Here is a 26,993-nt window from a genome sequence, read left to right as displayed (position 1 = left end):
AAGATTCCCTTTTTGTTCCATGTCATTCATCATCAGACACCATTTTCCTTCTAGCTGAAGCCTGTGCCTTCCCCTGCTGCTGCAATAGGCAGAGCTGCAACTTGGACCCGTGCACAGAGCAATCCATGTGCAGAAGAATCATTCCTGAGGAGCATTTTATAGTGATGCTCATTTAAAATCTCCTATGGGTTCCCCAAAGTGAGAGTAAGAGAAAGGGAGTGGGTGTGGGAAAGCCAAGGGAATCAACCTTTGATGATAATCACTTCAACTGGAATCGGGATCGTCACTCACAAGCCACAACTCACATCACTCTCAGCTGGGACTTCAGCCCAGGTGACGCAGCAGAACTACCACACAGGAGATGCAGAATTGGTGCTGCAGGCTGCTCTGCCCAATACAAAACCATGAACCCAGCTGCTGTCTATAAAGGTTTTAATATCAGTATAAATAGGGCACAGTTACAAAAAACTGCAAGACTGGAGCAATGGAATTTGTCCTTAAAAACGTTGAGTGAGGCCTTGCTCTTCAGAAACACACACAACACACAGACTGCAGGATGAAGGGGAGGCGTGAGCACACATACACCATCTTGCCTGGAACCATTCAGTACAAAAATAGCAGTAGAAAGATGGTCTCTGAATTGCTGGCTGATCCCTTGGTTGTGCCTTAACTGGACTCTGACTGCGAGGGAGAGGCAGATTGCACCTTGTGTGAAGAGCAGAGTTAATGCCCAGCAGAAAGTTTGTCTCCTCTCTCCATCCAGCCACAGCTTCCCCAGCTGAGGTACAAGCTATAAAAATAAAGGTTCTGACTGTTCAGCACTTGTACCCAGCCAGGACGCTCTAGCAGATGGAGCGGGCAGGCTGTGCACGTGGGCTGATCACCGGGGAGCCGCTCTCGGCTTTCCTTACATTCGCTCTGCTACTGGGTTGCAAGAGTTCAACGCGATCTGGCTGCTGATGTTACAGCTCAGCTTACCCCACTGCCCACACCCGGCCTCCCTCCCTTTCCCAGTCCTTGTTACAAGCTCTGCCAAAGGTGATGCCTTCTGCAGTGGACGTGAATCGTTCTGGTGCGAGTCCTGAAAAGGGAGGCAGGGGCAGGGCAGAGTCTATCTCTGCACGTGCCGGACAAAGGCCTGCACAAGCTGAAACAAAGGCTCCTGCCCCTCGGGACCCAGCTTGGAGGCAGATTTTCCTTGGGGAGAGGGAAGAACCCCACTGGCAGGTGAAGAGGGACCACCACGGCGGAAGTAACGAGACAAGCTGGAGAGCAGCGTACTCTGAAATTAGAAGTGTGTAAAAAGTTATTTTCTCTCAAACACGTGCCCCTCTCCCCCCTCAAACAAGCTGCTGGTGGCACAGGAACAGGCACCAGTACGCGCAGCCCAAGATGCCCAAGGCTGGTGACACACACTGGGGAATGGGCTCTGCTGGGCAGCCAAAGACAAATGACCTTCTCCCATGAGACACATTTACAGTGAAGAGTGAGAAAGGGTGGATGGTCCAAGCTGCTCACCAGCTCAGAGCTGAGCTCCTGTTTCATCCGCTGCTTATCACGGGGGTGCACAGCTGGGTCTCTCAAGTACCGAACAGCCTGGGAGATGAGCAGGTAGAAACAGTTTTCCATTGTAAACATAAGCAGAGACCTGTGCAAAGAAACGCAGATCAGCAGGAGCCAAAAAGGTCAGCACATTCTAATTTCAAGGTCAAATGCTCTTAGAAAGACTTCACACACAGGGTACGGAGGAGGGAACACTCTTACTGTTCACATTCTGCTCAAGCAGTGATGCCCAAAAGCTGTGGTCTGCAGAGCAGAAACCCCTCTTGGCCATCAGGGAAGTCTGATCTAAATATTCTGGTAAATAAGCATCAAACGACCCTCTACACTGTATCTTAGGATGAGGTGGCTTCACACACTCTCCCCAAAAAAATCCCTCTTGCTTTGGAGAGCTTCTGATGGGCTATCTGAACTCCCTGGATTCAGAGTGAGCAGCTCTGAAGCTACACAAATGTATCTAAACCTCAGTTCTGATCTGAGGAGCATCAGGTTCTGCTCCTTGGCCACAATTAAATCAAAAAGCTAGAAACTTACTTGAGGGTTTTGGTTCCCTCTTGCATATTCAGCCCTGCAGCCTGGGGGAAAGGTTCCTTCTTCTTATCCAGCTTAAAGGGAAAAAAAGACAGGTATTGGAGACAGGAGGTTCAAAGAGGAAATACTCTTCTCTTCAAACATCAGTTGAATGAGCGCTCTGAGATCATTGCAACTGCTGTGCTCTCCCAAGCAGAGAAACGGCCAGTACCTCTCCCAACATGTTAAGGGCCACGTTGACTGTGGCAAGGAGGGTCCCAAAGGAAGGTGCGACATCCGAATCAAAGGCTGGTGTGGTGAAACTCAAAACAAAGAGCAGGTTGTACTCTGCAAGGTCCAGTGACTGTGGAGAGACAGAGAGAACACTGAGTGAGCCCTGACGCCATGAGTATCCTATTGTCACAGTAACAGGGACACCCTAGTCCCCGTACCACGCTTTTTGCATGGAGAACTCCAAGTACTGAGATCACTTCCCAAATCTCAAGTACCTGGATGGAGCAGTAGGGAGCGTTCTGCACAGCACTGCACAGCACTGCACAGCACTGCACAGCCAGACTATACGGCTGTCCCCACAGGAATGAGCTGTCTCCCACCCCCCAGCCGTACCGTTTGCCACCAAGTGGCCAGCTAAAGTAACGGCTGTTACCAGACTGTTTTCAAAAGCCCAGGCATGTGTACCAGGAGGCACAAGAAAAGGGAGTTAACCATCCAAAAGTTAGCAGGACACTGCCAGAATCAAGGATTAAACCTTCCTTTTCCCAACCAGGAGACCAGCCACTAGATGACACTGACACGGGAGGATAACAAGAGGACATCTCTTCTGAAGAGTGACATACTGAGGATACAAACCAAGCTGGGCTGTTATCTGCTGCAGTAAGGTTACACACAGGCAGCATCATGCAGATCACACACAAGCTCAGCCAAGCCTTCCTTTCACACTGATTCCTAAGGGGAATTCCTTGCTTCCTGCTTTCTGCAGCAGAACAGCAGACACATGGATGGTGGGGTCATTGTCTCAAGCAGGACAGAATGTGCCTCACTGCACAGACCCAGAGCATCACTTGAAATGCCAGGAACTCCTCCCTTCAGGGCACAGCACCTCTCCTCTTTCTCTACCTGATCGAGGAGGATCTGGCAGACATCAGGGGTGAAATGGCGCAGGGCAGCAAGAGACTTGCTGAGGATTTTCAGGAGGCTGTACTGCACTGTAAGCAGCGCTTTCTGCTCTGCTGCCTCTGACTCAGGGCTGGGATGTTTGGAGGAGGCTTGGGGATTACGCTGCACTCGTGGAGTCACACTTGATGGAAGGGAATCACCATTTTTTGTCTGTGGAGAAAGAAAACAAAGGAAGTCTTGACTACAGATACAATTATTTTGCACTGCTTTCAGGGGAAAAAATTGCTACGAACAAAAGGAATGAGGAAATAAGGCACCCAAAGTCTGTCACCTGCTAGAAGCATGAGAATCTACACTTAGTGTGCATCGGGGGAGGCACTGCATTGCAGGGAGGCAGCTGCAGAGGCTATTTAGATTCCACATTCTGGAAAAAGAATCTCTAATCAACAGCCTCAGCCATGCTGAAATAACACAGCAGTAGCAACGCATCGTCTCCACCTCATGAATCTAAGGATTCCCCAAGAAATTAAATCAGATCAAGCACACCAGTTCAACAGTGGCTTCATGAATGGCACTACAGAGCACTACAGCAATGCAGCTTTCCTGCTGCAGGGTACACAGTTATAAAATGGTAACAGCACCATTCCAACACAGGCTGCTGCTGCCCTAGGACTGGCTTTACACAGTCCAGAGCTTTTAAGAGTCCAGACTACTCCTTGCACATTTTTTTGCTGTGGAGAAATGCAAATCCTAACTCTTGATGATTGCAAATAATCACCACTAGGACAATCAATTCAATACCCAAGAGCCTGGACACTGAACAGTATTTGCCTTTTAACAGGGAGCAGCACTCCTGACAGTTTGGCTTACAGTCCCCATCCTCACCTGCAGGTAGTGCTGGAGCATTTTGCGGCTGTGCAGGAGGGAGGTACAGGCCTGACACAGGTAACACAGATTCACCTGAAATAAATAAAGTGAGGGAGAAATTTCTTAAAAGCTCAAAACCCACCTATTCACTACCATTGGTGGAAGCTAGAAAATCCAGTTAAACACAACAGGGATTAGAAAGGATCAATCCAGTCTCCTGATTTCCCAGTATTTTCTCAGAAGCACCTGGCACCGTGAACTGAGAGCAAGACATTGAATTCCCCAAGTTATTCTTCCAAGCTACCACCTGTCTGTCCTCAACAATTTTCTTTCCTCACTCAATTCAGACAAGGTACTGACAGAACAGACATTTAAAGGACCTCAGCAATAGTTCCTATTAAAAGAGCAGCAATAAAAAGGTGATAGAGTGCCATCTTCTCTTAACACATGCAAATCCCTGTGCTCCAAAGCAATGTATTATCCACAGCAGTATCCTGATCCCTACCTGCATGTCCCTCATAAGCTGTGGCAGGTGGAAATGCCACTCCTTTGTGAAATTTGAGAGCTGAAGAATGAAGCCAACAGTGTGATCAGCCTCTTCCAGACAGGCCAGGCTCTGTACTGTCCGTACTGCATGCAGGCACTGGGAAGGAGAGAGAAGTAAATCAGAAAGATTACAGTTAAACCACAAAAAGCCCATTCCCTTCTCCAGAAGAAAAAGCTGAAGATGCAGAGGATCTGCCCTCAGGGACAGAAAATGCACTGATGGAAGTAGCTGCACAGCACATGGGTCAGACTCAGAGCACTTTATTCTTAGTCAGAGGTCAACTCATCTCACAAGCTGTGCTGCCACAGAAGACCAGAGCTATTTGTCTAGGGAGCAGGCTTATAAACAGGTAATTCAGCACCTCTGTACAAACAGGACTCTTCAGCACGTCTGCACTGACACAATCCAGCCAGTGCAGATACTTCAGTACTGCAGGACATGAGAGCTTGCCGACTCCAATGGTGATGGAACCCTGACCACAGCATCTCCACTATTTGAGAAAGGCTGAGCTGAAGCCACCTCCAAGAACAGCTCTTGTATTTTTCTTTCCAGAGGAGACAGCCACAAAGTGAGTTTCCATCAAACTCTCACTTCTGCTGCTACATTGAGTATGCACATTAAACACCTGTAGCAAAGTTCTAACCCCAAGAGTGAGCAGGATGAACAGATGGTGACTGCCCGGCTCTAGCAAGTATCACAGCAATCAGCCCTGCCTGACTGTGCGGCTTGTATGTTCTATCTTCCTTCTCCCACTATTGAATTATTTCTACTGTAAACCTTTCTGAGGCAGGAGCCTTTTTTCAATGCTTCTGCACTTTCTGACGTGTTTCTACTGCTACTGCAACACAGAAGTCAGGAGAACCATCACAGAGGAGGTATGTGACGTACCTGAAGAATCCTCTCTTGATGGACACCAACAAAGTCCAGTGCTTCTGTCAGGAAGTTGTATCTAAGTGTTTTCAGAAGGCGTTCCATCAGTGACATGGAGAGACGATAGACCCCAGGCCAAGAGGGAGCATCCAGAGACTTTCGAGAAGAAGCAGATGTCTGAACAAATTAGATACAAAAATAAATTACTTATTTACACTGCTGCCCAGTGTGGCACACACCACAAACCCTTCACACCAATTTGGAAGTCTCCAGGCTTTAGGGATGGCTGCTGTCCTTCCCAGACCAGGAGGGTTCTGCTCCAACCACAGCCCGCAAGGCAGGGCATGGCAAGTTCTCCTGGTGCATTCCCACCCGAGAGGAAGTAGCACCCACCTGAATGGCTCCATTAGTGCTGAGCTGGTACACACTCAAGAGGGGCAGACAGACACTCTGCGTGACACCAGCTCCAGCCACTGCTGCTGCTCCCTACAAGACATGGAACAAACCACTGTTAAAATTTGCATCTCTGGCCTCTCTGAGATTAGAGAGACTTATTTTGCATAAAATATTTCTGTCCTTTGCAGTGTCACCATTCTTTTAGAGAACTTCATCTACACACACTTCTTCTTCTTCACTGTTAACAATTTAATATTAAGAAAAGCAACACTGTTCTTCCAGTAAAATCTAACCTGCATAGCTACTCCGAATTCCATTTGGATATGACCTAGTTTGGTACATGCATAATCTTTGAAAAGGGCCAGCTTTGGAACAACCTTGCTTTTACCTAAAGGCCCTCAAGAAGTTGAATTTGTAATAGGTAAATAATGCTTTATTACAACTGATGAGAAAGCTGGTTCCAACACTTAATGCTGTTTTAACTAGGGGGGATAATTTGCATTGCAGTAGAATACATTCAGTGAAAGTGCCTGCTCTAAATTAGAGCTCTGCTCTGGCTGGCTCCACTCTTCCATTCCAGACATCCCATTATGAAGAAGAACAAGGGAAGCCAGGCAGGCACACACACAGGTCCTGCTGCTTGCCAGCCTCCAAAAAACCTCTTTATCATTGTTACAGATCATTGTTCAGCTGCACTGCAGACAGAATAATGATATACACAGTTCCTATTAAAAATGTATAGCTATATGCTCTCATTTCTCTTCATCTCTCACCTGCTGAGTCCTTGCTAAGGTCAGCAGTAAATGTAACGAGGCCTCAGTGAAGTGAAGGTTTTGTTTAACTCTCAGGCTGATCTCCAAGGCGGCAAAGATAGTAGGAAGCACAGGGACTTTCCTAGTAATCTGCAGCCAGTAGTCTCCATCTTCATCAACTTCACAGAGCTCTTTAGCCAGATGTAGACCCAGAACACACACCTGCAGTGACAAGGAAAGAATGAGGCATAGTCTTGACATGGGTAACAAAAAATTCTTGAAAGCATTTGCTAACACAACCTAAAGTTCAATCATTCTCAGAATGATAAATTAAGGCACCTGGTGTCCCTTATTATACTCTGCATGCTTCCTGCCTGTATTAGCAATTGTGACAATGTTTTTTAGGACAGCTTGAAAGAGAGACAGCAACAGCCAATTTTCCAGGCTGATGTGTGCCAAAAAAGACAGGGAGTAATTCTGAAATAGAAACTGCCAAAACTTCCTTTGAAGGCAGAAGGCTGCAAGGGAAGTTGTTCCAAGCACACACACAACTTCTGTCTAGAGAGAAGAAACGTGGCTGCAAAGCAGAGAACAGGTCCTTTACCCCATCTCGCTGGTCCTTGTGTTTAACTCGGGAGGAATCATCTGTTTCCATGCTGTCCTTGTCATCTGTAGCATCTCCCAAGGTCAGGCTGTGTCGAGTCTGATCAAAGAGCGCAATAACCTCATCTTGGAGTGTTTCACACACGCTCAGCACCAGCTGGGAGTACTGTGGGATCTCATTCACTATGACACACGCAGAACACACAACAGTTAACACACAAGCCTTACACTTAAGTTTCCTCTTTAACTGATAACATCACTGGGCCCCAGTTCTTGGAGTTAGTATATATTTTGTTTTCATTTCAAAACCTAAAAATCATAATGTGAGGAACTGTAACTAAAGTTAGATGACTAAGCCTAGGAGGGTTAATAAAGGATAATAAGGATTAGATGGTGATCTGGATAATAAGAACATATAGTTTTCCCAAGAAATCATACAAACTCATGACATTTCAAGGCACAAATCAAGCCCTACTACAGACAGATGATTCCATAATTGCCCACTACAGTATTTCCTATCCATTTCTCCAGATTGCTGCTACTGGTCAATGGAGATTGGGGGCAGCCTATGTTCTGTGAGTTCATATAAATACTATATTCTTATCAAAACCATTACAATAAGTTACACCACCTTTTAACAGCATGACTGGAAACTCAAATTCAAAAGCAAAAAAAAAAACACCCAAACATTTTTAAAAAAATCCAACCTTCCACTTTCTATTTATTTTCCAAAAAATAAGGGCTTGCAGGGTCCAAGTAGTGGGACAAGGACGACACAGAAAAGTCAGCTGACACACTTCTCAACACTACAGTTGCCTTTTTATGTGTTGTACAGAGAAATACTGCCCAGATTCCACTGAGGGTCTTCAAGTGGCACTGCAATGTAAGATGCCCCACAAGGGACAGGAGACTGGTCTGTTTTGTAACAAGATGTACCCTCAGAAGACTTTCTTGTGTTTGGGTCTTTTGTATCTAACAAGAATTTCATGTCAGAATCTAAGCTCTACAGTCACTCTGTGAGATGGCATTACTAGGGCATCCCTCCCACACCTGCTGAGCTATTTTCAAAAACACATGGGTACCCTATCTTGTCTCTATCAAACTGATCAAATACAAAGGTTATTGTTGGGTAAAGACAAGAGAAGGGAAGACATACACATACTGTGAATGATAAACCTCATCTCTTTCTAAAACTAGCTAAAACAAGAAAGAAAAGAGTAGAGAAGTCCCACAGGTGGGTGACTGTATTGAGCATCCTGTACTACTGCTAACACCAAAAGCATTTTTATCTCAGAAACACTAGAGTGTTAGGTGCATTCAGCCACACCAGCCCTGCTCTTGACATCTGTACGTACACCACCTCACCTTTCATCTCCTTTATTTGAAGCACAGTGATAAGAGCTGAGAACACTTTGGCTTTGGTTTTCTCCATCATCTGCTGATCTGCCTGTAGTACTCCCTCCAGAATCTGCGTCAAGGAGTTTATGATTTTATCCACAGAACCCAACTCGCTGACAACAAAAAGGGAGAGCTCTTCAGATTAGACAAGATCCTTCAATAAAGATATTGGCTTAACTGAGCTGTGTGCATCGTAACTTACACAATCCACACAAATAAAAGCAGTTCTTCCAAGTAAAGTTCAAGTCACTGTCTGGATCTCACTAAAGACATTCCACAGTACAGTGGGAATGCAGGACTGACTGTCACAAAAGCTTTTTTGATACACTTTTCACCAGCAAACAGGAAGCCAAACCATAAATGTATTACAAGATATTTCAGCAACAACCTACAGACATTTGCCATCCCAAAAGAGAATTCTATGATAAGGCTTCAGTTTCCTCCCCAGATCACTAAGGGAGCCTCACTAGAGCAAAACACTTAAACATGATCTCCCAAGTTTTTATATTTAGCAGTGACTAAAAATTATCCAAACAAAATACCTACCTCTTCCACTGTTTGAGCAGGATCAGAAGAAGGGTACACAGCATAGACCCCAGCTGCAGACAGGACACTGACATGGGAACTAGAAGCTAAGAAGAAATACTGCAAGAGTTATAGTTGCAAAAGTCACATGTAAGAACACCTAGGAAATCCTCAGGCCAAGCACTGCCACCGAACGACCATGTTTTGTTCTTCAGCTGCCAGAGCATCGAGGGAACCAGAGTCAGGACTCTCTGCAGGCTCCCTCAGTGATGACAAGAATGACACATACAAAATAAGGATTTATAAGCAGCTCATCAACTCAGGGACAGAGACTTTGTTTCAGCCCAATTTCACAGGATCTAAAAAACCTATGATGGCAAGCAGCTGCAGAAATAGAACTCCTCATAGTACAAAGAAGATAAGCAATTGGAAAATTAAAGAACTGACAGGAAGCATCACCTACCAAAACCTTGGTCCCATTTAGCACATCCAGAAACAATTGCTGATGAACTGCAGAATCCGTCAGATGCATTATATCTGCCTAAGATCCACAAAGACAGACATCAATCAAGCACAACAAAAGATGCACCTTTTTAGCAGTCTAACATCAGTCTACTGTTTTAATTTGTTACTTTAAGAATTCACCTAATTTTATAGCTGCTGAATAATGCAGTTTTACAGAAATCACTGAAGTACTGCACTAGGAGTTGACAAAAAGTTGGCAGTGACTCATTTCCCTAATCACAGAATGGTAGGGGTTGGAAGGGACCTCTGGAGATCATCTAGTCCAACCCCCAGTGGTGCACCCCTGCCTCACCTGACTCAGCAAAATCTCTTCATTTTATTTTTTACTTAAAATTGCTATAAAAATTTACTACCTCCCTCCTCTGCTCAGACAGACAATATGCTCATTTTGATCAAACAACACCTCTTGTACCATGCTTGTGTTGACTTGGGTTGTAACCACGTACACAAGAAAACTGAAAGAAAATCCAGTGAATTCTTCATTATGACTTAACTGACCCTGAAAAGTTGATATTGCATTATTCAAAATGTTAATTTCAGATTATCATGAAAGAGAAAAGGTAGCTCTTACATGGCTAGTTGAGATTATCAGCAGCATCCTCCAGGCTGAGATAAGCATTTGGTATTCTGTCATGGAGGCACAGCTGCTACCCTCTGTCTCTGCCACGTGAAACGCCAGTAACTTCACATATTCTGACCAATAGGCAAAGCGCTTTTTGGTGGAGAAATTCTTCAGCGTGTCTTTCAGGGACTGATCCAGTGAGCCCCTGACCAAATCAAGAGGAGAAGTTATCTTCATTTATTCTTTGGTCAGAAAACATACTTCTTCTGAGATTCAGGTAGGAAAGCCAAGGACACAGCTTGCAAGTGAAGGTTATTCCACATATTAGACCTGTGCAGGGAATCCCACTTTTTGCATCAAATGTGAAGGAAAAGCATGATCCCTGAAGAAAATCTATGTTTTGGGGTTTTTTTTAAGCAGAAATTTTAGTTAATCCTGAGTTTTTAACATATTAAAGGGCAGTTATGTTCAGGAAAACAAAATGAGTGGGAGAAAACTACTGAAATGTTATTCAGCAATCACTATACTGGGTGTACCTAGCTTAATTTGCAATTAGCTTTAATAAATACTGTATATTCTTATTTCAGGATACAAGGAAAATACCCACATTCTCACCTACAGGCTGCAGAAACACTGTAACACTTGCAGTTGGTGACTGCAAGCATCTCAAATGCAGGTTTCTGACTTGTTTATAAACCACTGTTCCTCCCACATTTTCACAGGATTACCTGTACTTTGTCCCTCAAAGCTGCCTAGTCTATCAAGATTTAACCCACATAGTTTAGATAACTAAAAAGTACAGGGATGAAGGAGAGAAGACCAAAGACTCACTTGACAACATAGTAGATCTCCAAACAGATGATTTTCATGATTAAGGCACAGGTATCCAAGACACTGAGCTATAAAGAAAAAGCATAATCTGAGCACCTAGCCCTGCAGGTAAGTGGGATGCTGATTTATACCCATCGCCTGCAGGGACTGAGCCTCCAGTGTGGCAGGTTTGTTTCTCCCACCATAGCAATAGTTATGTCATTTGGCCACGGACTGGTGACAATAAGGAAAGAATGCTGTGTTCAAAGCACCATTCTGAGAGAGAGAGAGCACAAGACTTTCATAATGAAAGGGAAAACTCCCACAGAAAGGAAGATTAACAAGAGCCTAATCGATTCCTCTGTGATACCAGTCAGCCTGAGCTTTGCTTAGAAACAAAGGAGAGTTTCCTTTGCCAAACAGCACACAACACATAGTATGGATACACTGCAGACAGCATACCTTCCAAAGGGTAAGTGTCACCACAGATGCCAGATAACATCGGGTTTTGTTTCATATGTGAATAAAGAGCAGAGAATTTTAAAAACAGTTCATGGCTGTACAGTCTCTGCAAAGCCAGAAAGCATTCACTTCATCTCTTGCCTGTGTTAAACCACTTGATCATACCTCCTTTTAGAAAACTGCAAGCAGAGGGAAGGGCCACATACATCACTGAGAAACCTCTGCTGAGAGTACATAACTACCTTCATTTGTTTCGATGTAACTCACCTCTGATGATTCTGAAGGCGGAGGAAGGGTCCCAAAGAGGGGGTTGGTTAAATTTTCCCAAAACTTTGGCCTAAAAGATATATACAGAAGTAATTATCAATTATCTCCCCCATGCCACACGCCCAGAAGCACTTTTACTGTTCCAAACTTCATAGAAAATGTGCTTTGGTAAATACAAGCTTATATAGCTTTGTATAAAAGAAACAGAATGCAATATACTTGTTTCTGAACGTGCACATGCAGGCTTCTCATCTTCCTTCCCAAGAGACTTTCAAAGCCCACACATTGCACACCCTTACCAGGGCACACAAAGACTAAGATGCAAATGTTCCTGAGAAGTCCAACAAACCAAAGAGAAAATGTTTTGGAAAAAAAGGAAGGAAAATGCATTGTAGAAAAACAACAACTCACTTTGTCCTCAGAACTAGCATGGCGCTATCTCGACGGTCCTGCCACAGAGCATGCAGGAAGGCAATGGCAGCACGGTGCAAGAGGGGAGGGCACCAGTATCTCTCCTGCTGTTTGGAGTCTATTAGCTCTAAGACTACCTGGAGACAACTCCACTCCCCTAAGCTGAATTCCTAAAGGAAAAGGAAACGAGAGAGGTTACATCGCCACAGAACCACCATGTAGGCACCTATTAAAGCAGAATGCGCTTGATTCCACTTGAACAATACACAGAGAAATAAATCTTGAGTACAAGATGCCATCATATATTTTGTATATGACTACAAGGAATATAACACAGGAAAGAAAAAATATTATTTTTAGGGGAATAAAAAATGAGCTAAGCTAAGACTTAGTAAGAGCAAGTGCTTCCAAAAGGTCCCAACACAAGAAGACCTTGAACTGCAAAGCTCCAAAGTGCATGTTCTGGAAAACTGATACTGTTCATTGTATCTCAGGCTTCAGCTCTCTCACTGAGTGGCCACTGTCCCAGTCAAGAAGGTGGGCCACAGGGATCTTTGGTCTGACCCAGTAGATGTTCTTATGTTAACACAGTATCTGCCTTGAAACACTGGGGAAAGTTTCTCTTTTGTTATAGGGAAAAGTGAAACTGGGATAGCAGGACATCCACTAATTGCAAGCACAAGCTGCATCTATTTTACATTAAGTACATTAGGTTACATATAAGAACTATCAGATTTTAGAGACTAGTGCCCTAAGACTGCTATGAATGCTAAAATAAAAGACTTGTGAGTCCGTGGGCAGATATCTGCTAATTCTACCTTTGACCCCTCACTGCCATCCTTCACTTCCAAGTTCAGGAACAGCTCAATGAGCCCAGGTTGTGTCTCCACCGCAACTGTGAGGAACTCCAGTATCATGACCTTAATCCTCATGTCCTCAATCTTGCTCTGCAGGCGGGTGAGGAAGGCATCACGGATGGCAGCAGCATCACTACCAAGGCAGGCATAAACAGACATGGGAGCAACCTGCACAAGGAGAGAAACATCAGAAGCAGAAATAACCAAACTCTACAGAATGCTTCTTCTCTATCACCTCTAAAAGGTGATTTGCCTTTCAAACTGAAACTCTAAAATATTTTATATTGAATCTACGAACATGTGTGATGGAACTTAAAAGTAAGTTGTTGTCATTAAGCAGGAAAAAACCTGCAAAGTGATCCAAGTTTTCCTCTCTGGCAATTCCGCTCTCTTTCTCACCTGTTTCTCAAGGGTTATGACAAAATTGGAAAAGACAAAGAGAAAAACAGTTTTGGAATAATGTTTCTTGAAATAAATAAACTCAGAGTTGAATTTATATGCTTTAATAAAACTGCCAATACATCCTCAGAAGCCAAAAAGAGTAAGACTAAAAGGCAAAGTTGAAAGCTCCTGATAAAAACTTAAATAGGATCTTCTCCTCAGTACGATGTTAAAGTGCCAGTCAAAAGGTGTAGGAATTGTACTCAAGAGTGTGACTTGAGAAAGTTACTTGGAAAGAGGAAAGAGATCAGCTGGAGGTGCAAATACTTTGCAGAAAACACGCCACTCGTGAAGCCTCTCAGCGAGCTACTGAGTGACTTCAGAAACAGCAGAGGATTATGTTAAAAAACTAAGGGCCCTTTATGTGATTTTTAATGTGCTGTAACTTACAGCTTTCAGACCACACTGCCTTCAACTGACTTGCATTAAGCTCCCTGATACAAACAAGCCTGAACAAGTTATCTTGAAAGAATTTCAGTAGTGGAATCAGTCACAAAGGGAGAAGCAAAGGAGCACTTGTGTGAGTCTCATCTTACCGTAGCCAGTCGTTTGAGCAATTGGATGGCCAGGCGTGGAAGTGCGGGGTCATGCTTGTGGTAGATGTATTTGGCCAAGACTGCAATAAGATTGTTTCCATGAGCACCTGAAGGGAACACAATTAAAATCAAAGAGAAGAAACTGCAACAAGATGTAACCATTTACCAAATAATGATTTCCATAGCAGAAGGGAAGAACTAGGTCCATCTTCCAGAAGAACAAGGCATGGGCCCAGCCAAAAGTACTAATGGCAGCTGATTTACTACATTCTGTAATTATACCCATCTCATTACAACAAGCCACATTTGCTTAATACTTTAGAAGCTGTTCCAGAGGAGAAGAATGCCTTAGAGAAGGGAGAGTAGGCCTTGAAATCTTAACTACTGTTTGTAACTGACTACTTGCAAATAACAAAAAAGCACAGCTTCCCAGGCTGCCCCCATGGAGAAACACCTACCGTGCTGAGTAAGCGCCTGTTCTAACGGAGAGACCACGCTGGAGGGGGGCTTCAACCGGATGACATTGTTGGTAACTGAGAATGCCAGCTTCACTGTTTGGATCAGGAGTTGACCTTGGCCTTGTGACTCATCACTGTGTGTGTTTCCAAAAAGAAACCAAAGTAAGTAAATGTGTTAACAACTGACATTTATTATTTCCACAGCACTCAAAGAGGAAATTCCACACTCTTGTCAATCCGGGGTTATAAGACATTTTTACTCAGACTGTCACGTCACCACATAACAGCTGCTGAAATACAAATCCTCACATATCCACAAAAAAATACTGTCTACCCAGCCCCAAGTTGTCAGCACTCAACAAAAAAGAAAAAGCCTGACAGTCTATTGTCACTCTATTTTTCCTATTTGGGATACAGAGATTTAAAATATACTGAGACAGAGGAAGAAACATTTACAGAACCCATCTCTCAGAAGTTATAGCAAACCAAAACTGGATGAAGAGATAAAACTGGCTCCAAGTGTGCTACTTCCCCAAGATTTTCCTTATCAGATAAACATTCTGGAGGGACATTAAAGCCAAAAAGGCCTCTCAAATAGGTTTCACTTTCTTCTTAACAAGTCTGGATTCACTTCCAGACTTGTTTTGAAATTAAAAAACAGCAGACTATCAAAACAAACATGCTAGCAAGTTTGGCTGGCTACATGTCAAGTAAAGTTGGCCAGAAAAAGAGAGCAGAGGACAGGAGAGAGATTCAACCATAGCTAAAGCAAAAGATTCAAGCCTTCAGGGAGCCACATAAGGAGGTTAAGGCACTCAACACTGAAGACATCTTCAATACTTCCAGAGTACTTCAAGCCACCTTCAGAACCATCCTGAAGAGACTGACCACCCCTAGCACTTTCAAAATATTATCATTTGCTTCTTTCCTCACACTACTGAAACGAAAGGCAGCACTCACCTGCCAGACTGGGAGGCCATTACCATATCAATAGTGTCCACACCAATTCCCATGATGTTAATGACTGCTTGCCCTGCTTCAGTGTTGGCCAGGCTGAAGATGCACAAGGACTGAAGGCTGGGGGCATTGCTGTGAGACACAAACAAGGCAGGACATCATCACTAAGAGCACTTGCAGTATTTTCCAAAATTACCACAAAGTAATCTCTTAATTTCTACACCCTCACTGACCCCTACTTTATTCTCCCTTCTACTTTGTTCAGAGTCAATACACCAAACAGGAAAATCTGTCCCAGGAAATCTATTTACTGTTTTCTCTTTCTGCACCAGGTGTTCTAAAAAACTATGTCCCTAATCTTTTTCTACCCTTCCTGTACTCAGTAACTCTGAAAAGAGATGAAACCAGCACCACACAGCCATGCCAGTTCATTTACATTGAAAAACTGAAACAAATATAGCAACAGAGCCCTCCTGCACTGTAAGCCAGGCAGATCTGAAATCCATCACCTGTCTTACCTGCTGCAAGGATCCATTTCAGGGCATAAATTCAGTATAGCGTGGATCAACTGCAGGATAAGGCACCCTAAAACAGAGATGAAATGGACTACTTGGTTCAGGAACATCTGTTGCCTAGTTCCTAATATTTTCAAACAAATCACAGCATCTAGCAATGCTGGTAGATGTACAAAGCAAATCCCAAACAGCTGCCAAAAAATTTATGATAAAAAGGAGTAAAAATTCACATATTCTCTGAGAAGAGAGGTGATCTTTTTTATCCCCTCCTTCTCTCCCAGCCCCCAACGTCCTTACCAATTTTCTCTCTCACTCCATGAGAGTTATAACGCCATTTGTGGTAATTTGGTAACATCTCCTTCAGGACAAACACAATGCAAGGCACAAGTCCTTGGCTCTGGGTGCTACCAAGTTGTCCCTAGGAGAAAGAGAAATGTTATTGTCCCCCTTCTGGTTAAAAGGACAAGAAATCTGTAGCAGGAAGATATGCCATATGTCTTTAAAGTATAAGAAAACTATTGAGCATGAGGACATAGATTCACAAGTGACTTCTATTCTTTAGTAGATCAGATGAATCAAAGCAGTTTTTTGGAAAAATCAGACTACAGAAAAAGCACAAACAGTAGCGTGGAAGGGAGTGTCAACCAGTGATTACTCAGAGAGACCTGTTGCACAAGGGATCTCAGATACAGCTGTATTTCACTTTCATATGGTAACATCCTACAGCTGACTTCACATCCAGCCCATTCCAGAAGCACTCACCCGGACAAGAGTTGTGATCAGGTTCAGGAAGGAGATGGTAACACTGTACTCGCCCTGAGGCTGTTCTATGCTCATCAGCAGGTTTCCATAGCCCCCAGCATTCATCCCCTCTGCACTGTGAAAGGAGCAAGAGGGTTTACTACGTGAATAGCAGGACTCTAATATGAGTAAGAGATGCCAGATGAATAGATTTCACACTAGCAAAAGGTTCTTATTACAGTTAATGAATAGGTTAGGCAAAAAAAAAAGGCAAGGGGATCATGGATACCTAATCATGTGATTCATACTGGACACTGGATTGGCAACAAAAGGTAAGAAACCTGTATGGTGGAGGTCAGTCCAAACCTGCAAGAGAAAAAGTACAGATCATTCCTCTCACTCAACATATACACATCTGTCAGTTCTCAAACTTGGCAAACCCAGAAGGTCATTTCCTCACCTTGGCTGGCATCCGAGCAGCCAGTACTGTCAAACAATTGACACAAGAAGCAATAACATCCACAGGGGGAGAGATCACAGTTGTTAGCCTAGGAAAAATAAATATTATGCATAAAAAGTACTGCCATCTGTGGTCTAGCCTGTTTTTTGGGTCAAAAAAAGCTTCTCTCTCACTGAAGGGCACAAGTATAAAAGGTAACCAGGTAAATACAGACACTAGTCTGCGCTTTCAGTCTAGACTTGCTACCTCCTCCTCACACCTGAGTCAGATCAATTTACTGCAAGAGGTGAGGCTGGCAAGACAGCAGACTGTCACAGCAAACAGTCATCATGCAGCAAAATGTCAACTCCCAGGCAGTTAACACTGAGAGGAGAGTTAATATGTACAACTGTTTTAAGACCTGGAAGTTACTACTCTAAATATATGTTTTATTCCTTTTTCATGTAAACATAGCTACCAATGAAAAATGCCTTTAAATGGATAAAATTGCACAACATTCAGGAAAGAAGTGGAAGAGGGGCTATTCTGCTGCATCAAAGCATCAACCAGTGTAGGCAGAACAGTCTTGAGAACTCAACATCAGCCCTGGGGAGCTGAGGCACTAACACATGCTTCTTGCAAAGCTCTTGGTAGAAATAGTAACTAGCCATTCTTCCAGCTGCTATCTTCTCAGGTACCTCTGCTGTCAGTGACTTCAGGCCAGCCAGAGACTCACCTCTGTAGGAGCATGTAGATTCGTGACGTGATTGGCAGAAGGCAATCTGCTATCGATACATCAGTGCTGATGACTTTATGAACCAGATCAATTATTGGTTTGACCCTCTGACAATGCTGAATCACATCTGGGTGAAGAAAACTAACACTAGAACACGAAATCTTACTTAAGCAGTAATCAAATCTAGAACAATGCACATCCCCATGATCATTCCTCAAAACCCATTTATTTTATCTATCTGAATTTTTCCCACACCTAACATTTATCTCATCTTGCTACACGTTCTCGGCCTTTTGCAGTGAATTTTACAGTATTATTATTATAATTAAATATCAGGTTTCTGGGAAAGTATTCCATGCTCTTTCAAAAGTATTCAGAGCTGTTCAGTCCTACCATTAACCACAAGTCAATGCAAATTAACAATTATATATTCTCTTTCATATTCCCAGCCTATCTCACCTGCTGTCGATACGACATGGAGCAGCATCTCAATCTCACAGGTAAACAGTGTCCAGCTGCTGTAGGAATATTCCCATCGTACCAAATAAGCCCGATCATCCAGCATCACTTGGCCCACTGTTCCCTGAGGTATCCGCAGATTTGTTTGACCTAGCCCTACATTGAATAAGCAGGTGAAATAAAGTCACATATTTACCCTTGAGTTAGAAGCCAGATAAAGAATTAAATTCCCCAAAGCATTTCAATACGAAAAGTGTAAGTGCAGTTTCCTTACCAAGAGGATAGAGGAGCTTTGGAGCCTGTCTTCGCCAAAGCGTGCCATCCTCATGAGAGATCACATCAGGAGGTTTATGCTTGTACAGTTCAATATAGAAAGACATTTTATCCAGGAAACTGTACACCTGCATACAGAGAGAGCTTAAACAATACAGCCAAAGAGCCAGACCTTCTTAAAAATTAATCAACCAGGTCATTCTAGGAATAGGCAAGTTTTCTTAATGTGCACAACATCCTTTTAGTAGGTCAACCCTACCAAAACATTATTAGACAGCCCACATGTCCAGACAAGTTTCATCTAATGAATCAGGAACTTCTTATGAGTAAAGTACAACCTGGAAAATTACACAGTATCTTAATCTTCATCCATGAGAGTTGAAAAGTTTTCTAAAAGCCAGAAAACAGTGTCCTGCAACAGCACAGGACTAAAAAGGAGACGTGTCCACTGTTCTTTGACAAAAGCTTAATGCCTGTTATCTACGATTGCAATTGAGATAAGCACATGTAATGGAAAGAATCACACAACGTTATCACATAGCATGTTATCCCTGTCTTGAAATAAATAATCTCCCAAACACCAAGAGATCCTGTACCTTTTTTGCAGTAGATTTATCAGACACAAGGGCTTGGAGCAGCTGAAGGAGAGGAGTAAGAAGATGGGGGAACATCCCACACACACTGTCCAGGATAATACCCAGACCTGCAGTAGGTTCCTGGTGGTGGAAACAGAAAACAAATGTCATATTACTAAAAAGAAACGCTAAAATAGTCTTAGTATAGCACAAGGATACAGTTCCTCTTTAAGTTGTACATTTAACATTAATCATGCACAAAAATATCACTCCAGTCCTTGCACAGACTAAAGCATGAGGCAGTGTGCAAGTATAAGGCAGGAAGTAAGACTGTAATGCATTACAGATCATCCTGATTCTGTGACAACAAAAAAATAAGCACGATGCTTTTGCCAGCAGTTAGTTCAGTCCTTGCAACCCCAGCTCTGGTTTAAACTATCACCTATATTAAAACTTGTTCCAGTATCCTTCAAGAGTAAAGCCAAGGCTGTACCTAAAAGGCAGGAAAGGGCAAAAGTAAATCATAGATACAAACAAACACTAGCTCCTCAGGCCCTCCTAGATACCAACTAAATACAATCAGTCTGTTCCTCTCCTAAAAGGGGATCTTTTAAAAGGCTTTAGTTATAAGCAAGGTAGGTCAAAGAAGTTGCCAACACACTCACCGTCTTCCAGAAAAGCTGAGGGATGCTAGAGGCTGCCAGAACTTCACATGCAGCATCAATTATATCCTTCAAAGGAAGAGAAGATGGAGAAAATAAAAATTACTTCACACAGGGAGATCTAATCTCAACCAAGTTCTGCCACATCTTTGGAATTTAAGTTTCCATGTTTACTAGCCAAGATGTAACTCCAGTCAAAACAGAAAGAAACACCCAAGACACTCAAACCCAGAACACAGAGCCAGCCTAAAGCCATGCTCCTTATCATGACTGGACTGGCCAGGACAAATACATCCACTGTATCTGCAAAGGGCTATATGAAGTCTTCTCAAACTTGGAAATGGTATAGATATTATTTCCATTTCTTTGGAAATAACATATCAACACTTAGTTTCAAATCCATAGGACTTCAAGTGCAAGATACACTCGTTCATTATGAATGAGCCAGTCTGCAGAGGTGTGTACTAAGTCTGCATTGTGTAACTGCAGTAGGAAAAACAGCAAACCACTCTTTTAGATCCAAGTCACATAAAGTTGTCAGTCCCAAATACGGGGTTACAATTTAACAGAAGCAATTATCATCAGTTATGACAGGTTATTTCAAATTAGGTAACAGATGCAATGAGTCCTGGATGCTTACCTGCTGATTTCCCAATGTATGTAATTCCAGCGACGTCAGGACAAAGGAAAGGAGCCCGTAAATACACATACAAGCTGTGCTGGCAGTACACTGGAAAGAGAGAATACACAAGGCCATTATAGGAAAGACTGTGAATTACAGAGCACACTGTAACTGTACTCAGCCTGCTTCACAAACTGAGTGACTGCCTTTTTCATACATCCTCCTTGCAGTCAGCAGAGGGGCAGTCATTAGCTAAGCTCTACATTAATATGAAATATTTCACTGAAATGAGAAATCTTGCCACTACCATTATCAGGAGAAATGCCTTCCAAACCTCAAAAAAGCAGCACTCAGTGTTCATAGATATCAAAAGGATTTGCTTTCACTGGTTTCTGCCTACAAAGTCATTTACTCTCATACAGAGAATAGTGCAGAGTTAAATCATCTAATACTCAAGATACACAATGGCAAGTACACTTATAGAGACAAATCAACAAACGTGGTCAAACGCAGACTATTCTGCTCAAGAGAAGTAGTTCCTCAACTTACTAAAGATTTTTTTTATTCTTTGGGCATAAAAATCTATTTCATTTCAACTTGACTTCTGATCTTCACTGACAGAAGGTAAGATGATAAACCACGCTTTACTGCAGACTCTGCTTAAAACCTGATTTAGTTTGAAAGAACACTGGTTCACAATCCTCTCCTTCCCATCATACCTTTACATCAGTAGCAGTTTAAAAACTTCAAGAGCTTACATATATGATTATAAGAAACTCACATTCTTCCCCCCACTGCTCAGTGATCGCAGAAGCTTTGTCAGATACTGGAAAACTTTCAGCTGGATAGCAGTGCTGCCCATTCTCCTGATAACGTTTGTGGACTCCTCTGGGTTTACAGTGTGACGGAGCAGAGCCCAGGCCAAAAGCACAGGAGCATGATGTGAGACATCCCCTAACTGCAGCAGCTGATTGTCCATCTCCTGCACAGAGACAAAGACAAAAGCAAAATAACTGAGATCTTCTGAAGTAAGTTCATACTCAGCAAGAATACAGCTAATTACATCTTCTTGCTAACAGTCACCTTTCCCTTGCAGCTACTTATTTCAAACATGCAACTGACCAAATTATACACTTGCAGCCTTGGTCAGGTTTCCTGCATGGTTCACTGACTTACAGTTGGTCTAACTTCAGATGTTTTCTGTCCTAAAGGCACCAACACCACAAATCTTTTGTTTCATTCCCTTCTGGAAACTTCACAATGCCCATTTCTTTGGACACACCTTTCTTTAGAGAAAGGTCCAAGACAACCAAGGAAATAAGTGGGAGAGGAATTAATTTCATTCTTATTTGCCCCAGAATGTTACGTGGATGTTAATTCTTACACTTGGTCAACAAATCAAGGATCAGAAACTTACAGACATAACCTTTGAACAGCACTTCCTGGGTAACAACAGTTAAGTTCTGTATTGTTAGGCCTCAGGAGCAGTCACTCTGCCAGTGCTTTACCTGGTGGATGTGCTCACTATTGGCTAACTTGTGCTCCTGTGTCCTGTCATCCAAAGCACGCTCATGGAGGGAGTCAATTTCCATGCCTTCCACCAGGATAAGAGCACTAAAGTAGCTACAAGCAAGAAAAGAATAAAAACAAGTAGGTCAGAAACTTTATTTAAGAATTCAGGGGGGATTTTTTTAAATTATAAGTAGTCAAAAACAACTTGCAGTTTGCTTCTGTTCAGCTGTTCTTTGAAGCAATAAGAAAATTAATTAAATTAACAGCAGATAACCCAAATTTTGTCTTTAAATGCTCATATATGACAGATTACAATCTTCAAGAATTACCATTTCTGATTGAACAGACAAAAAAAAAGCCACTGAAATATTAAGATAGCTTTTCTGCTTTCGTGCCTCCTGGAAGGATTTTTGTTCCCCTGGCTGCAGCTCGAGTTATGTCCCATGCAGCAAAATGAAGACATTACTGCTATTTGTAAGCAGACCCACAATAGCTTGAACTGAGGCAACACAGTTAACAATACAGGACAGAGAGAGAGCTGCTGCCTGCACAGAGGTTAGAGTACCAGAAGATGCAATTTCACTTTACCACCAGACCATTCTTACCAGAGGCAAGATTTTATACTAGATTAAAGCTTTCTGCTTTGCAATCACACCTTCATTTTGGCACAAACCTCCAATGTGACCAGACCAGACCATTCTGCCTTCATCACAATAAGCTCAGCCTGAAATAGCAGTGGTTTTAAGAGGCAGCAGCAAGAATTATAAATGCCTTTTTTCTTGAGGAAAACAACTGTTCTGCTCTGTATTCACTTCAAAAATATACACGATACTTACCCAATACGATCCACCAGGTGATCCATGCTCTCATCCACCAAATGTCTGTTGGTTTGTCTAGTGCCAAATCCCTGTTCTTTGAACATTTTCGCAAATGCCAGAAGCTCCTCAGGTGCCATTTCAAAGTATGCATAGTAGAGGAAGATGACTTCCAGGAGCATGGACTGTTCACGGAGGCATTGCACAAACCAACGGGAAACCTGACGTTCTGTCTGCACAAGGAAAAGTTCTACCATCGTATGTCGAAGCTCACAGGTGAGTCAAAGCAGTTAGAAACTGAGAAGTGTTGAAGCATTTCAATAGTTTTTGTAGCCAGTGGTTTGTATCAATGGCAAGGAGAGCCACTGTACGTACAGAGTGTGCTGATGCAGAGAAATTATGAACAACTACACACAGATGGATCTGTTAACCTAGGGCTATCAATGGATTTATTACAAGGAACAGTATGTTCCACAGAACCCTCTCTGTTTCTGAGCAAAAGTGGTTCTGATAGAGAGAAAACAACTTTTAGGTTTATTGGACAAGGAGAAACATCCTTTTTAATTGCACATACGCATTTTCCAATACACTACATATAGGAAAGACTTTATAAGTTTGATAAATAATAGGAAGAAACAAAGTACCATGAGATTTCCATGTGTTTCCCATGTAGGAGCTTCTGCTTTGTACAGTCCTTCAAACTGCTTCCGATAATTAGGAACTAGTTCCTTCTCCAACTTTTCAACACACTGGAAGTATTGTGCCTTAAATAAACAAATAAATAATTGAGCTTCCCACATGCACACACAGGTGCTTTTTACAATCACAAGTGGACAAGTACTACACAAGTGATGTATTTAGCCTATTTCAATGACATCACACCCAGGAAAAGGTTCCTGTACTCACTGTGTAAGGGTGCCTCTCATCCTGAAAATAAGTGAGCAGATGGAGGACACAGCGCAGAATGCAGATCCTCTCCTCATAGTAATAGTCAGCAAGCTGTGAACACATAGTGTCACTGACATCAATTTGCTACAGTGCCCAACTCCCATACATTGTCCTCTCCCATGCACTGCCAAGGCCTTCATCACAAGAATAGACAGTGCTCAAACATTACTACAGATGGAGTTTCAACTAAGCAGTTTTTAAGTTATCTGGAAAAAAAATACTTAGTTAACTTCACAGAACTCAATAAAACATGCCCGTAGGGACATGGCTATAATTACACTGCTAAGTGAGAAAACTTGGAAAAGAAAGGCAAAAAGACAGAGAGAGATGATCTCTCATTCCTCATGCCTATTATCCTCTGTCAGATACGATCATCAGTCTTCATTTCAGAGCTGTCACTTCAGATGATAACACATAAACCTACAAGCTTTGGAAAACATGGGTGTGTTCATCTGTCCAGCTAAATTCCCTGATATTAAGCCTAAAATTTCCTTTGTCTAGCAATTATTAACACTGTTCAAATCTTTATGCACATCCCTCTACTTCAGAAGCACCTTCTAAAATCTCTTCTTTATATGACACAATACTTAAATTGTTCCAAGATTTCCTGGATCCGTAGAAATAAGGTCAGTTCTCTGTCAACAGATCTTTTCAACAGAAAATACAAATGGAAATGACTAACCTTCAGCATCAGAGCCTGACTCTGCCTTTCATCCTGAAGAACTGTCTGCAAGCAAAACACAACAAAATAAAGACATATGTACTGCAGAAATACCTACTGACAAAATACACATGCACAAAAAAAGACTGAAACAAACAAAAGACAACTTTTCTTGCAACGGAGACAGAAGCCAAGTTTCTGCAGGGAGATTCAAGCAGGAAGATGTAGTAGGAAGTTAGGCCTGGATATCTGCTATCATATTTCCTTAAAGCAGCACTTGTGCATTGTAGTTTCAGAGAAAAAAAAATACAAAGCCATTTCCAAATCAGAACTTGGACTGACATGTGGCCATACACATCAACAAACTACCAGTATTAAGGAAAGATGTGGAGTAAACAGAACATAAATGGGAGCTACGGACCTTCAAGGAGTCCCTTGTTCCTCTGTAATCCTCTTGAAGATAGCACTGTAACAACTGCACACTCTGCTCTTCATCCAGACCCTGAAAAAAAAGAAATTAGAGATACTCTGAAATGAATAAAAAGGAACTGAATTCATTAAAGATTAATATTCTCTCCAAATATTCAGGCAGCTCTTCTCTTCAAAACAAATAATTTCCAAAATATGCGAAAATTTTTTGTGTCAGGCAGATGCTTGCTTTAGTCAGCACTTCTGTTTAAAGCAAAATACCTAAGTTTTGATGTCACTTAGATGTAGCCAGTTTAACTTCAGCAAAAGAAGCATTAACAGTCATTTAAATAAAGGTACTGCCACCAGTCACTGAATTCTACGCTTCATGGCTTGAAGGAACATGACCTTGCAGGTAAATCAAGTGTTTTCAAACATGGCAACTGATCTACAGGACATCAGTATTCAGCTGAGCAGCTTCAGGTACTTTAAAAGACCAGAAGTGGGTGACTGCTGCTGAAAAGCAGGGCCCTTCGCAGCAGAAAGGGATGTTAACTACAAAAACCAAAGCACTGCCAGGTCACTAATCACTATTTAACATTTAACATTTAACCTACAGCCCCAACACGTACTTCTAACATCCCCAAGATTATTTTGAACTGAAGGGAATTTCAGTTTGGCTCTATTCAACATCAAGAAGTTTACTTAAATAACAGAATCACAGTAACAATGCATTCCAGTTGCAGGGATGAAAAATAATCAGCATAGCACCTTCACTCACCAAAAACTTGCTGACCCTCAGACCCAACTCTTTCAGTGGAGCAGCTACATCTTTATCAGCTTTTATTTTTTCTGCGGAAGTTGTACTAAAGAAAAAAGAAATTTTAGTCATGAGAAATGCAGCAATCCCAAGGAATGAACTAAAAAGGCTTAATTTCAAAGTTCTCAGTTTTATCAGTTTAGACTGAACATTTGCTTTTTCCTCAATGGCCTTTCAATATTTCATACAACAATATTCTGTAATCTTCCCACCAGGCAAAACATTATTCACAATTATCACTATAATAAATACAGGTTGTATTCATTCCATCTTCTCCAGTGAGGGAATCTGGGTATCTTTCTGGGATGATGGAGTGTCAAGAGGAGTTATTTCTCCACAGACTGCACACTTGCACACACTAGCTGCAGCTCAGCAGAGGCAAGGGTTCAGAGCTACCTAACACGAGTAATGGCAGCAGAAAGTGCTGTTACTTCTTTCTGGTCTGTATTTCATGCACAAAAGTGTTATGTGGGTTAAGTACTTCCTCTTGCTTCTCCTTTCCTGAAACCTCAAGACATGCAAGAGAGTAAAAATCTCTTTTTATGTAATCAGAGAGAAATATTAAACATGTTCCTCTACTTATCAGGAGACCTCATTTTAGAGGTCAGTTTCTAACACCAGGCAATTACTATACCTTGGCGGTTTGTAGTATGACAGTCCCTCTAACAGTCTCTGCCAGTGGTTGTTCAATTCTCCTGCAATCTGTGCCTGAAAAAAGAACCAAATACTACTGAACAGACTCCTCAACATACACTGTCAAGTATCAGATTTCTTAAATTTAATTAAAGCAAAGAAATTCCACCACCACAAAGAGACTGGCACAGCACAAGACAAGCATCTACGATTCAGACTGATTCAAGGTGCGTATTGCATGAGACAGCTCGCTGCCTTGCCTAATCACAGGAAGGGAGAGGAAATAGGAGGCAGTGGACTGGGTTCAGAAACATTTGGATTGCCAACCTCTGGGCATACTCTTGAAAGCACGGGCTCCGTCCCAGAAAATAAGGAAGCAGGCTGTACCACTCATGAATACCCCAGGCCAGCCAGTCTAGAAAGTAGCACTTGTGTCCGCTCCAGAAAGGGAACCACCTTTTCACATACACCCTTCCAGGCAGTTCATGAAGCAGCTATAAACAAGGAGTGGAAGAATGAACAAGTAGAGGAATAAAAATCGCACTGAGGAAGAAGGAAAAACAGCAAAACTTATTTCCACTGATATTCAAACAGATGCACAAATGATGTATCCAGCCATGGAATCCATTCAGTGACGGGCAAACCTGGTTAGGAGGACACAGACTTACTGGTTCTCTTAAAGCTGATCTGCCCAGAAGAACTGTCCACAGTTCTCTGCTGCTC

The 26,993-nt window shown here is 42.4% G+C and overlaps 1 protein-coding gene across 1 annotated transcript; it reads right to left on the bottom strand.

The window, feature by feature from the left end:
- Positions 1–415: 415 nt before the first annotated feature.
- NUP188 (nucleoporin 188) lies at positions 416–26,993 on the bottom strand (the record flags this gene model as incomplete). The annotated part of the gene is made up of 43 exons (XM_029083614.1): positions 416–1,282; positions 1,519–1,648; positions 2,095–2,165; positions 2,303–2,434; positions 3,208–3,417; positions 4,093–4,167; positions 4,580–4,717; positions 5,510–5,668; positions 5,885–5,977; positions 6,661–6,861; positions 7,244–7,425; positions 8,608–8,753; positions 9,187–9,272; positions 9,629–9,706; positions 10,262–10,457; positions 11,084–11,151; positions 11,792–11,861; positions 12,203–12,372; positions 13,021–13,227; positions 14,037–14,143; positions 14,495–14,628; positions 15,455–15,583; positions 15,970–16,036; positions 16,264–16,384; positions 16,729–16,843; positions 16,997–17,073; positions 17,168–17,255; positions 17,883–18,009; positions 18,342–18,497; positions 18,616–18,742; positions 19,211–19,330; positions 19,855–19,920; positions 20,492–20,581; positions 21,255–21,455; positions 21,982–22,096; positions 22,822–23,033; positions 23,445–23,564; positions 23,707–23,799; positions 24,431–24,475; positions 24,831–24,911; positions 25,599–25,683; positions 26,272–26,345; positions 26,939–26,993. Coding segments are annotated over 43 exons (5,188 nt in total), but the record flags the coding sequence as incomplete, so codon positions are not given.

The sequence above is a fragment of the Antrostomus carolinensis genome, unplaced genomic scaffold, assembly GCF_000700745.2.
Source record: "Antrostomus carolinensis isolate BGI_N321 unplaced genomic scaffold, ASM70074v2 scaffold48982, whole genome shotgun sequence".
NCBI classification, from domain to species: Eukaryota; Metazoa; Chordata; class Aves; order Caprimulgiformes; family Caprimulgidae; genus Antrostomus; species Antrostomus carolinensis.
This window is presented reverse-complemented; position numbering and strand designations above follow the sequence as displayed.